This window comes from Puntigrus tetrazona, chromosome 22 (genome assembly GCF_018831695.1).
Source record: "Puntigrus tetrazona isolate hp1 chromosome 22, ASM1883169v1, whole genome shotgun sequence".
Classification (NCBI taxonomy): domain Eukaryota; kingdom Metazoa; phylum Chordata; class Actinopteri; order Cypriniformes; family Cyprinidae; genus Puntigrus; species Puntigrus tetrazona.
Genome location: NC_056720.1, coordinates 320,916 through 333,577, shown reverse-complemented (window position 1 = coordinate 333,577; position 12,662 = coordinate 320,916). Strand labels below are relative to the sequence as shown.

At 39.5% G+C, this 12,662-nt stretch overlaps 1 protein-coding gene across 1 annotated transcript; it reads right to left on the bottom strand.

Moving 5' to 3' along the window:
• Positions 1 to 1,039: 1,039 nt before the first annotated feature.
• On the bottom strand, positions 1,040 to 11,768 carry LOC122328015 (myosin heavy chain, fast skeletal muscle-like). The gene is made up of 41 exons (XM_043223742.1): positions 11,723 to 11,768; positions 11,466 to 11,501; positions 10,900 to 11,112; positions 10,632 to 10,775; positions 10,400 to 10,556; positions 10,216 to 10,243; positions 9,650 to 9,761; positions 9,473 to 9,565; positions 9,318 to 9,381; positions 9,131 to 9,229; positions 8,947 to 9,050; positions 8,666 to 8,804; positions 8,468 to 8,586; positions 8,202 to 8,351; positions 7,950 to 8,120; positions 7,574 to 7,880; positions 7,386 to 7,455; positions 7,201 to 7,289; positions 7,010 to 7,127; positions 6,748 to 6,871; positions 6,525 to 6,661; positions 6,180 to 6,435; positions 5,846 to 6,088; positions 5,586 to 5,762; positions 5,345 to 5,490; positions 5,175 to 5,265; positions 4,679 to 5,068; positions 4,409 to 4,535; positions 4,190 to 4,308; positions 3,904 to 4,100; positions 3,629 to 3,812; positions 3,354 to 3,519; positions 3,141 to 3,265; positions 2,744 to 3,052; positions 2,426 to 2,629; positions 2,206 to 2,331; positions 1,904 to 2,074; positions 1,716 to 1,820; positions 1,519 to 1,614; positions 1,271 to 1,402; positions 1,040 to 1,150 (listed from the first exon to the last, which is right to left on the bottom strand). The coding sequence occupies exons 3-41, from the start codon at positions 11,098 to 11,100 to the stop codon at positions 1,133 to 1,135; spliced, it is 5,808 nt and encodes a 1,935-aa protein (XP_043079677.1). The 5' UTR covers positions 11,101 to 11,112; positions 11,466 to 11,501; positions 11,723 to 11,768; the 3' UTR covers positions 1,040 to 1,132.
• Positions 11,769 to 12,662: the final 894 nt, after the last annotated feature.

The following is a 12,662-nucleotide window of genomic DNA, read 5'->3' as shown; positions in this document are numbered from 1 at the left end:
TTGTTATTACTTTTATTTCTTCCTCGTGTTTGACTTTAATGTTACCCACGAAATGATAACATTAAGTTGGAACTTGGTTTTGATTTTATTCCACTAGTGCAGAACTCACACTGTACACATTCTTTTGCGATTGTTGTTTTTAGTATTGTCATATGCATACATGCACACGTGTGCGTATACGTCGTGCGGTCAAACTGTAAACACAAAAACACATTTATACTTAGTAATATAATCACATAAACAGCATACGTTTACACAAAGGAAAAATAAACATAATATATTAACATTTACGCACTATGGCGGCAATCGCTATAATCGCCAAAAATAGCGATCTACGTAACATTATATTAAACATCGTATTTCTTAACAACGAAAACATTCTCACCACGCTGGGAATAAGTAGGTTAAGTAGGTAATCAAACACTTGTAAATCGTCAAAAGTCCAACACGCTAGAACCAAACAACATGGTCTTTTTTTTTTTTTTCTTTCCCCTCCTCACAACGTTCCCCTGAGTCCACTGAAACGACGTTCTTAAAGGGCAGCAGCCTACAATTAGTAACTTACCCAACAATGGGGCGAGAACCTTGAGCAAGGGCACAAATTCTGAGTGTGGAACACCATACTTTGCTACATGTCACTTTCAGTTTTATAATCTCTGAGTTTTTAAGCTCTTTGCGATGAGTGGTAAAATATGACTACTTTGGGTATTGGGAGGTTATGTTGCAAGTTGTTTGTTATATTGCAAATTTGTTTCCTGACAAGCAGTAGCTTCACAACATCTGCACTGCATGTAACGCAGTACATTTGGTTATGGTGTGTGTGTGTCACTCTCCTGTGACACAATGCTTAAGTTAGTGACAGAAAAGGGATGTTTTGTAATTGAGCTAATGGTGTATGAAAAAGTATGTTTACATTTTAATTTACAACAATTTAAGGTATTTATTATTTTTTTTAAATTAAAGCATAGCCTGAAAACCTGTGATCTTAGGATTGTTAGTTTCATGGTCTGCCATTTCAGCTATAATGACAAACAGAGTGTGCCTTGAAAATATATTTAATGGACATTTAGGACACAGCACAAGTAATTCATAATATATGCTTGCTTGTAGATGTGTTCTTGACGTATCTTCTTCATTCTTCATCCTTACCCTTCAGTAACAAAAGAAAATGTATGTTATTTTTCAGTCCAAAATGAGCACACACATTATATACAGTATATATATATAAAATATACACCCCACCACCCCTTTACAAACAGCTTTACAATACCTTCCCAGCGTCGCGGCTCTTGGCTCTCAGCTTGTTGACCTGGGACTCAGCGATGTCAGCACGCTCCTGAGCCTCCTCCATCTCGTGCTGCACCTTCCTGTACCTGGACAGGTGAGTGTTGGCCTGCTCCTCCTGTAAGGATGACACAAGATATCCAACCCCTTTCAGAGCATTGCACTCCTGACACTGAATGTATTTAATAGAAAATGTTAAAACTTCACACTCAAGACATTTGACATTAAACTCACAGCTTCTTCAGCTTGGCGCTTGTAGGCCTTCACTTTCAGCTGCAGCTTGTCTACCAGATCCTGCAGTCGGGTCACATTCTTCTTGTCTTCCTCAGTCTTTGGGTGTAAATAGTGTTCATGGTCTTATTAAAACCTTTTTTTTTTTTTTTTTTTTTTTAAGGAAAGGTGGTAAATTTCGAAATATAGTGCAGTTTTACCTGGTAGGTGAGCTCCTTCACTCTCCTTTCATATTTGCGCACTCCTTTCACAGCGTCTGCGCCACGTCTCTGTTCAGATTCAACCTCAGCCTCCAGCTCACGCACCTTCAGTACAGAGTTATTGTTGTCATCTGTCAAATCACGGCCAAAACCAGTTCATCTAAGACCACATTCAGCTTGTAATTTACCCTGGACTCCAGTTTCTGGAGTTGTTTCTTTCCACCCTTCATGGCCAGACTCTCAGCCTCATCCAGACGATGCTGCAGGTCTTTGACAGTCACCTCCAGGTTCTTCTTCATCCTCTCCAGGTGAGCGCTGGTGTCCTGCTCCTTCTTCAGCTCCTCAGCCATCATGGCAGCCTAAAATGTAAGCCAATTAAAATTGAGTAGAAAACATTCACAGGAACATCTTCAAAGATTTTTTTTCTTTTATCACACACAGCTAAGCAAAGTTGAAATTAGAATGGAGTAAGGTGAATATAAACACCCACATCAGTGATGGCCTTCTTGGCCTTCTCTTCTGCATTTCTGGACTCTTGGACAGCATCATCCACCTCACCTTGAACCTGGACCAGATCAGCCTCAAGCTTCTTCTTGGTGTTTATAAGACTTGTGTTCTGTGGAAGGTAAGCAGGTAGTTTGTGTACATCCAACTAGAACTTTGTTTCATTTAATTAAAATTTGCTCCTAGTATTAATATTGTTTCTGTACTTGTGAGTGGAGCAGTCCCACACGCTCGCTGGCATCAACCAGCTCCTGCTCTGCCACTTTACGGCCTCTCTCTGTCTGCTCCAGTGCAGCTCTCAGCTCCTCGATCTCTGCTTGCATCAGGTTATTCCTGCGCTCCACCATGGCCACCTGCTCCTTCATGTCCTCCTGTCCTCTGAGAGCTTCATCAAGGTGGAGTTGGGCATCCTGTTGTAATGTTATTTCTTTTGTTAGTTGCAAATCATGCTTATTTTAATGTATCTTGTTCATATTATCAAACAATAACTTTGTGTTGAATTTCTTCATTCCACAGAAAGGTACCTTGAGTTGGCCTTGGATGTTCCTGAGTTGTTTCTGAGCCTCAGCAGCCTGGCGGTTGGCATGACTCAACTGGATCTCCATTTCATTCAGATCTCCCTCCATCTTCTTTTTGACTCTCAGGGCATCGTTTCTGCTCCTGATCTCAGAGTCCAGAGTGCTCTGCATGGAATCAATCACTCTTTGGCTGTTCCTCTTGATCTGTTCCATCTCCTCGTCCTTCTCAGCAAGCTTCCTGTCAATCTCACTCTTCACCTGGTTCAGCTCCAGCTGCACACGAAGAATCTTGGACTCTTCATGCTCCAAGGTGCCCTGATCGATAGTTATAGTAAAAGTCAACTGACTGTTTAATGCTCTGTTAGGAGCAATTCATTGATATGACAGTTTTAAATAACAGTACTTCAGCTTCTTCGAGTGCTGTCTGGATTTCTGCTTTCTCAGACTCCACTGTCTTCTTGGCTTTCTCTAACTCATGAATGCTCTTTCCAGTCTCTCCAAGCTGCTCAGTGAGGTCAGAAATCTCCTCTAAAGGGGTTCAAAAAGCAGAATTTAACCTGTTCTTTTACATTTTGTTTTCTTACATCTTTGCTGTACAAATAAATTAGTAATTTACGTTGCAGATTCTTGTTCTCCCTCTTCAGTGTCTCAAGGTGGTCAAGAGCTTCTTCATAGGAGTTTTTCATTTTGAAAAGCTCAGTGCTGAGAGAACGAGCTTCTTTTTGAGCACCTTCTAGTTCAGCCTGGCCTTCTTCATACTTCTGTTTCCACTCCGCTAGGACCTGGCAATAAAAGAAATGATAAAAAATAAAAATAGAAAAATATAGGTCATTTGTTAGCCAAGTCCATGGTTCAAGATTTAAACTTATAAGTGATCTGCATATCTCTTACCTTGTCAAAGTTTCTCTGCTTCTTATCAAGGTTGGCAGCCAATGCATTTGCCCTCTCCACATCAATCATGAGGTCCTCTACTTCACCCTGCAGTCTCTGTTTGGTCTTTTCCAGTGAGGCACACTTGGAGTTCACTGCTTCAATGGATTCTTCAGCATCCTGCAGACGCTGGGCAAGCTTTTTCCTGAAGAAAGTGGTATGAAATAATGAACTTGTTTCAATATTTGTTGGTAAATTTAGGGTATTAAAGACTTAGTTAAGTTTGTTTTAGTTACTTGGCTTCCTCAAGCTCCTCAGTGCGTTGGATGGCATCAGTCTCATATTTGGATCTCCACTGAGCCACCTCACTGTTGGCCTTAGACATTCCTCGCTGGAGTTCAGCTTTGGCCTCCTGCTCCTCCTCATACTGCTCTCTGAGCAGATCACAGTCATGGCGGGCAGACTGAACTGCATGGGCCAGAGCGTTCTTGGCCTTAACATTAGAAAAAATATGTTTCTGATATTTTTGTTCTAATTGTACACTGTGCTTATCAAAGGTTTTTTCTTTTGGTAGGTACACACCTTAACTTCTTCCTCAATATGTCTCTTGAGTTCCTCGATCTGCTGAGTGTAAGCCTGTTTGCCTCTTGTCAGTTGAGAAACAAGAGCTTCTTTCTCCTCCAGCTGACGGCCAAATTCACCTATTATAAGACAATGCATAATATATGAAAGAGTTACATGAGGTCAGTACTGGGATTTTAATAACTTTTGTTGTTTATTATACATTCAGTATTTACATACCATTTTCAGTTTGAAGCCGTGCTCTCTGGGCATTTATGTCATTAAGTTGTCGTACAAGCTCATCATTCTTTGTTTTTAGCTCACTTGCTTGGTCTTCTAATGTACGGCACATCTTTTCAAGGTTTGCCTATATAAATTAAAATAATTTTTCTGTATACTATATTTAATTAGACTAAAATTAATAGTGCTAATGTTTAGGTAGTTTTATGAAACAAAAAATAACTTTTTTCTGAACTTTTCTAAATCTTAATTTTCTTTTCAAGATTATACCTTTGCCTTAGCCACAGCCTCCATGTTGCTTGTCAAGTCATCAATCTCCATCTTGTATTCACTCTTCTCCTTCTCCAGCTTCTGCTTGACCCGCTGGAGGTTGTCGATTTGTTCTCCAAGTTCAGCCACACTGTCTGCCTGCTTCTTTCTGAGAGCTGCAGCTGTAGCCTCATGCTGCAAGGTGGACTCTTCCAGATCACGACGCAACTTCTGGAATTCAGCTTCACGCTTCTTGTTCATCTCAATCTGGGCAGCAGTGGCACCACCAGCTTCCTCGAGCCTCTCGCTGATCTCTTCAAGTTCCCTGGAGAGATCAGCTCTCTGCTTCTCCACTTTAGCACGAGCAGCTCGCTCTGCTTCAATTTCCTCCTCTAGTTCCTCTATACGGGCCTAAATGAAGCAAGAAATAAACCTTCGCGATTTTTGTTTTGTTGCAATTGCCAAGCTGTCTGTCAAATTCACAGCTTCACATAGACAAGATTAGGGTTAGTATTACCTGAAGTTCTTTGATCTTCTTCTGAAGCTGTGCTCCCAAAGACTGTTCATCCTCAATCTTGCTGAGAAGCTGACTTATCTCAAAGTCCTTCCTGTTTTTAAAGTATTTTTTTGTAAAAGGTGCAAATATTTACTTTGTCAAATGTGTAATTGTGACTTGTGTATGCTCACTTTTTGATCTTTTCATCTGATTGCTGTTTGTCATTTTCTAGGTCCATTATGGACTCCTGGGCCAGTTTCAGATCACCCTCAAGCTTCCTCTTGGCTCTCTCAAGGTCCATACGGAGCTTCTTTTCTTGCTCCAATGAGCCCTCAAGCTGTTTTTACAGAAACTAGAGCATGAATATCTGGTGTAGAAAAACAAATAATTTCTTATTGATTCACTGACTCTAACATCTGCCGAACATCTTACATCGTCCACTTGCTGCTCAAGCTTTGTCTTGGCTTTAGTCAGAGTGTTGACTTTGTCTTCCTCTGCCTGAAGGTCATCAAGAGTCTGCTGATGTGCCTCTTGGAGGGCTTTCTTTTCTTTGGTCAGTTTGGCAATACTTTCATCCTGAGAGGCCATTTCCTCAGTCAGGTTTTTCACCTAAATGGAATAAGTGTTCATTTGTTTTATTCTTAAGAGCCTTATCTTAGCAATGTGCAAAAGATGTAAAAAAAAATATTGACCTTATTTTCTGTTGCATGTTTCTCTTTCTCCACTTTGGCCAAGGTGAGCTCCAGGTCATCAATGTCTTTCTTCAGTTCAGAGCATTCATCCTCCAGTTTCCTCTTCTTGGCGGTCAGTTCAGCATTGATTTCCTCTTCATCCTCTAGTCTTTCATTTGTCTCTTTGAGTTTGGCCTCAAGCTGGATCTTGCTTTTAATAAGACCTTCACATCTCTCCTCAGCATCAGAGAGGTTTTCACTTTCCTGTTGTGCGACATGGATATAGTTAAAGACTTGTGTTCATAACTATATAATGTATTTAGACAAATCTTATTAAAACAAATCCTATACTCACTGAAGCTACTTGCAGCTGAAGGTCATTTTTCTCCTGAAGAAGTGACACCATTTTCTCTTCAAGCTCCTTTTTCTTAGCTAATGCCTTTGCCAGATCCTCCTTCGTTTTCTCAAAGGTCTCCTTCATGGCTGCCATTTCTTTCTCAGTCTCTGCACTCTTCAGAAGAGGCTTGATCTTAAAGTAGAGCTTCATCCATGGCCAATGTTTGACATTCATGAATGAGCGTATGTTGTATTGGATGGCAAAAATTGACTCTCTGTGGAATAGAGTTTCTGGTTTTTGTTTAGCAAAGATTTTTAACTTTAATTACCTACTTGTAAATCAAATAATATAAATTTCACACACCTTCTCTCCATCATTTTCACAAACTCCCTCCTCATGAGAAAGCCACGACAAACAGCCTGAGTCATGGTAACCAGTTCTGCTAGTTTCTCATCTCTCATTTCCTCAAGAGTACCCAACAGACCAGCTTTGAAGAACACCTGTAAGAATGTATGTAATATTAATTGCTATGTTGTTCAAATTTGTGCAAGTCATTCCATGTAGAGATGAGTTTAATGTAGCTCACCTTGGTGTGTCCAAACTTGTATTGGGTGTGATCAACATCAATAGAGCCCAAGAGTTTCTCTGAAGCCTTTTTGTTGTCAATGAACTGTCCCTCGGGGATGACACTAGCATTTAATACTTTGTACCTGTACATTCAGGAGATGTTTTGATGAACCCAAACTTTTACTTAAAAGACATTCACAGGAGTGCCATGTTTTTTTGAAGCTGCAAAAACATATTCATAAGATGGTGTATCATCTGCAATTAGGGCTTTGTGTCTTTACCTCTGCTTGAAGTCACCGTAGAGGATTCTGCTGGGGAAACCCTTCCTACAGATTCTGATACCCTCCAGCACACCATTACACCTGAGCTGGTGGATGACCAGGAAGTTCTCCATCAGACCTGCAATGCAAATATTCTTAAAGTTTCTGAAATATTTTCAAAATTGTGACATATGAGTCTTTAGTAAGTTTACCTGGAGTCTTGGACTCATTAGGAATCAAGCAGCGCACAAAGTGAGGGTGAGTACTCCTCAGGTTAGTCATCAGCTTACCCAAGTTCTCCTGTCGAAATATTTAATGGAGGTTTATTTTCAATGTACAAATGTTTAATATAAACTTGAGAATAACATCACATCCCTCATTGAAAGAATCTGTTTACCTAAAAAGTGCAGACACAGTCTGGAAGGAACCACCCTTCTTCTTGCCTCCTTTCTTTCCACCACCCTCAGCTGTTTTATATTGTTGAAAGGTGTTAATGTTGAATTTTTGTTTGTTTTTAATAAATCATGATGTAATTATTTCTACACACATAATTGATGAATTACGTTGGTGTAGAAATGTATATACCTTCAGCACCAGCATGAGCAGCATACAGGAAGGATAGCAGTTTGAGTGATGACTTCTGGTAGAGTTGAACAACAGAGTCATTCAGTGGATCCTTGTTCTTGTCCAACCAGCCAACAATGTTGTAGTCCACAGTCCCGGCGTAGTGCACCAGAGAGAAGTGAGCCTCCGCTTTACCTTTGGCAGGCTTGGGCTTCTGGAAAGCTGCACTTTTGCCCAGATGCTGATCATGCAGCTTGTTTTTGAAGCTTGTGTCTGTTGCCTTGGGGAACATGCACTCCTCTTCAAGGATGGAGAAGATGCCCATTGGCTGTTGAAGAAATGTTCACACTCAAGTACAGTCACAATGTGAATATTAATTTACTGAATATCTTCTTACCTTCTCAATGAGCTCAATGCAGGCAGCCAAGTCCATACCAAAGTCAATGAACTCCCATTCAATGCCTTCTTTCTTGTACTCCTCTTGCTCCAGAACAAACATGTGGTGGTTGAAGAACTGTTGCAGCTTCTCATTTGTGAAGTTGATGCAAAGCTGCTCCAAGCTGTTGAACTGATGATTAAACAGAGCCAGTTCTTAAAGCTAACTGTCACCTTTTATGTGTAGATTCTTACATAAACGACTGATGCTCACATCAAAGATCTCAAATCCAGCGATGTCCAGCACACCAATGAAGAACTGTCTTGGTTGCTTGGTGTCCAACATCTCATTGATACGGACGACCATCCACAAGAACATTTTCTCATAGACAGACTTGCAGAGAGCTGAAACTGCATTGTTCACCTGAGAAATTCATTATACATTATATTAGACTGTTTTTTCTGAAGTATAAATGTCTCTTCTGAATGCTTATGGAATATTTCTGGGTTCATTCATCTATTGAGAAGGTAAGTGATCACCTGTGGTACTGTCTGGCCTTTGGTCACCATCTCATTCCCGACTTTCACTCTGGGGTAGCACAGAGCTTTCAGCATGTCAGCAGAGTTGAGGCCCATGAGGTAGGCGATTTTATCAGCCACTGAGGAGGAACAGTTTTATGGATTTTCACTAATGAAGTCAATGATTGAATGCTGATTTATGTTAATAATAAACCCTACCCTCAGTGCCATCAGGTTCAGCCTGCTCCTCTCTCTGCTTCTGTTTGAACTTCATGTTCCCATGATGCATCACGGCCCCTGTAAGCTTGTAGATGCTGATTTTCTCATCAGCAGTGAAGCCCAGAATATCAATGGCAGTCTGTTTTTAAATAAAACACATAATGCATTAATATGCATGTACATTGCATGTCATGTTTGCATCATTTCATAATATTGTTCTTTTTGTATACATTGTTTGTAATCTGAAAATACTACTAATCAAAACTGAGTTGTCCACATACATCTGTGGCAATGAACTCCTCCACATCATTGATGCTCTTCACAGTGATCTCACCCTGGCTGATCATTGGATAGTCATAAGGGTTGGTGGTGATGAGCAGGGCCTCTGTAAAGAGTTGATGTGCTGCATGATAACAGTGTTCTCAAACAAAGAAATACCTAAACATAATCCTGTAGATTTCTCACCGAGCAGCTCTGGCTTGTGTCCAGTCATGAGCTGGTAGAAGATGTGGTAACTCCTCTCAGCAGACAGCTGGAATGTCACTCTAGACTTTTCCAGCAGATCTGTCAGAAAATGTCAGAAAAGGCACTTGTAATTAATCAGCTTTTTTGCCTACTTGTTGAAATATCTGGAATAACACGGTTTACTCACAAGTTTCTATATCAGCTGATGCCAGTTTTCCAGTGGTCGCAAAGTGAATCCTGATGAATTTACCCTACAAAGATGAACATTTTCAGAACAGCTTAGAATTTTCTAGGATTTGCTTGAATTTGTGAAATGTATTTTATCTGACCTAAGCAACTTACAAAACGAGAGGAGTTGTCGTTCCTCACAGTCTTGGCATTACCATAAGCCTCCAGCAGAGGGTTGGCTGCAATGATTTGATCCTCTAGCGACCCCTGGTGAATATTTAATTATCTTCATTATGTAGAATAATTTTGTCACTGTACTTTGAATGATATATGATTGTTTAATGTAGTTACCTGCATTTTGCCAGGGACAGGTTCTGCCTTCTTTCCTCCAGACACAGCAATTGTTGCAAAGTACTGGATGACACGTTTGGTATTGACAGTTTTTCCTGCACCAGATTCTCCACTGAGTTGATGTGTTAAAGAAGGAAAAATAAAAACCCTTGTTTGATAAATGTAGCTTTTATATAAGTGCTTCTTCAAAAACCATATTCAGCAGGCATTACATTTACATGCACAGCAGAAAGATCCTTAAAGGTATTCACATCTACATGAATTGTATTGGTGTGACATACAGCCCTTTTAGTAAATGGCTCAGTCGTTATACATTTCTGCCATTTCTTTTAATTAACCATTTTTTTTCCAGTACAAGAAAAAACTTTTATGCATTTTCATGTCCAAAGAAGCCAAACTCTCCAGCAGAAGAGTTATTCAGCAAAACAGCTTTCATGTGTACATGTATAAGAGTGCTGTTTTCTATAAAAACAGTAGTTTTTTTTAGGTGCTTGTTCACCTATATCAATATATTCACTGATTTATGTTTTCATACAAAAACATTTAAATTTTCGTAGTCTACTTACGTAATCAGGATCGACTGATTCTCTCTGTCTGGAAAAAAATTATAGTGTTTTATTTTAGGTGAAATCTAAGTTTAAAATGTATCAAACTAAATCTAGGCAGGCTCATGATTAGTACAAAATAAACATCCTTCCTAGACAAATTGTATTGTTTTGCAAGTGTTAAGGAATGTATTTCCCATCTTACCAGTGAGCATGAACTGATAGGCGTTGTCAGAGATGGAAAAGATGTGAGGTGGGGCTTCAATCCTCTTTTTGCCTCTGTATCCAGTCACAACAACTGAGTCATACACCGGCAGCCACTTGTAGGGATTGACAGTGACGCAGAACAAACCAGAGTAGGTCTGAAACAGAGATAGTCCAGGTTTACAATGCTGCCGTCTCATCCTAGAAATAAAACACGATTAACTTAGACTTACGTAGATCATCCATGCTGCGTAACGCTCTTTGAGGTTGTACAGCACAGCAGGCTCATTGAGGTGGGTCATCATGGCCATGTCCTCGATTTTGTCAAACTTTGGAGGATTCATGGGGAAGATTTCATCTTCTTTTACTGTGATTGTCTAAAAAGTTTTCAACACGTGTGAGACTTTTTCTATGACAGTGTTTGATTCATGTGACATCTAGATATACAGTCATTAGCATCATCTAAAATTGTTTTGCAGAAGAGCAATACATTGTACTTACTTTCCCACACAGAGTTTTGACAGTAGCTTTGCCGCCCTCTCTACTAGCTAGAGTACCCTTCAGGTACATCTCACTTTGCTCTGTCACAAAGAACGCCGTTTTGGCATCAAAGGGGGTGTTCTGAGCCTCGATTCTCTCTCTTTCTGGCTTCCGGAGGTAAATGGCCGCCGGGCCGAAACACTCCATTTCACCATCTCCCATGATTGTGGTTTACTGTTACAAATGAGAAGAGGAGAATGTGCTGAGAATCTCTCTCCCAGACTTGATCGAGTTGCAATTCAATTGAAATATTCTGTATACTAAATATTTCAATTAGTTGTGACCGAAGTCTGGAAAGCTAATCGATAAGTCTTGTCAATCTGTTCATCGCATTATATTCAATGCTGCTCCACACAAGTGTTTTTAAGCCTTTGTGTTCTAATGCTATTCTAATATCCCTACATGCATGAGTGGCTTTCTTAAATCATTAACCATCAAAGAGGCACATTTTCTCAGTTCAACCAAATGATAATTTTTCTTAAAAAATGAAAGCCTATGTTACCACTATGTAATCACAAGCAATATACCTGCTGTCGTTTCCAGAGAGAATTTGTCTGATGTGTCTAAAAGTAGATGTAAGAAAAAAAAAATTGTCAATCCCATGCAGCGAATTTGTACTCACTTTGTGATTCAATCTGATTAATTTTAAAAGCATGTCCAATATACAGTATACTCCCACAATATGATATATTGACACAACTGATAATCATGTATGATGGTTAACCAATCTAAAGTATGAGATATGAGGGTTAATAGTAGAAAATGATCATGATGAGCAACTCACCTACGTTTGAGTTCCAGTCAGTCCTTAGAGGAGCCTGAAGCAGCGTCTTATATAGACAGAATAATGATCACTCAGCAAAACACACTTACTGTATTTGGTCATGTACTTGTAGCTCTATTTTGACAGGGATTTTTGTACCTGATTGTTGTGTTCATCAATGTCATGACACAGGCCTAAAATAAGTTATTGCTATGTTTTAATTAACTCAGTCTTAATTAGTTTTAGCTTTGTTTATAGGAAATACTGTGTTAAAGAACGTCTTGTAGGACAATTAATGGGTTGAGTTAATGACGGTGAACATTTCACTATGATAATGTGTTTTGACAATGTGATGAATTAAATTAATATTTGAAGATAAGCCACCAATACTTCAATTATAAATTATACTTGATGTATTTATAGGCATCACTTGAGATCAAACGCCATAACCTTGAGAAAGAGTTGTTATGTGAAGGTATCAGTTACTGGAGTTCAGACATTGTTTGGGCCTTATGTTGAGCACAATCTTCTTCAAGTGCCTTGGCACTACAGTAGAGCCCAGTTTAGCCGTGGAGAAGCTCTCAAATGTCACTGGCATACTGTTCCCAGAGGCCTAGGAAACTTTTCATGTGACAAAGCATCAAATTTGGACACAGCAGTTGTCATTCTGTGTACTAGTGCATATGGTAAGACATATGAATTTCGAATATCGTCCGGGATCTGGCAGAATAATGCTAATTTACTTGTATAGACGAAATCTATGAAAATGAATAATCATCAGGCAAAGTTTTTTTTAATATTCATTAAGCATCCTTCTTTTGGACATCCTAATCAGGTGGATAATGGAAATCACTAACACTTAGTAAAGTTTGCAGCACCTGATTTTGACTAAATGGCAGCTTTATTTTGGCCAATTAATTTATCTTCTCTCGTCTCTCGGCTAATTTCCCTTTGTTATTTA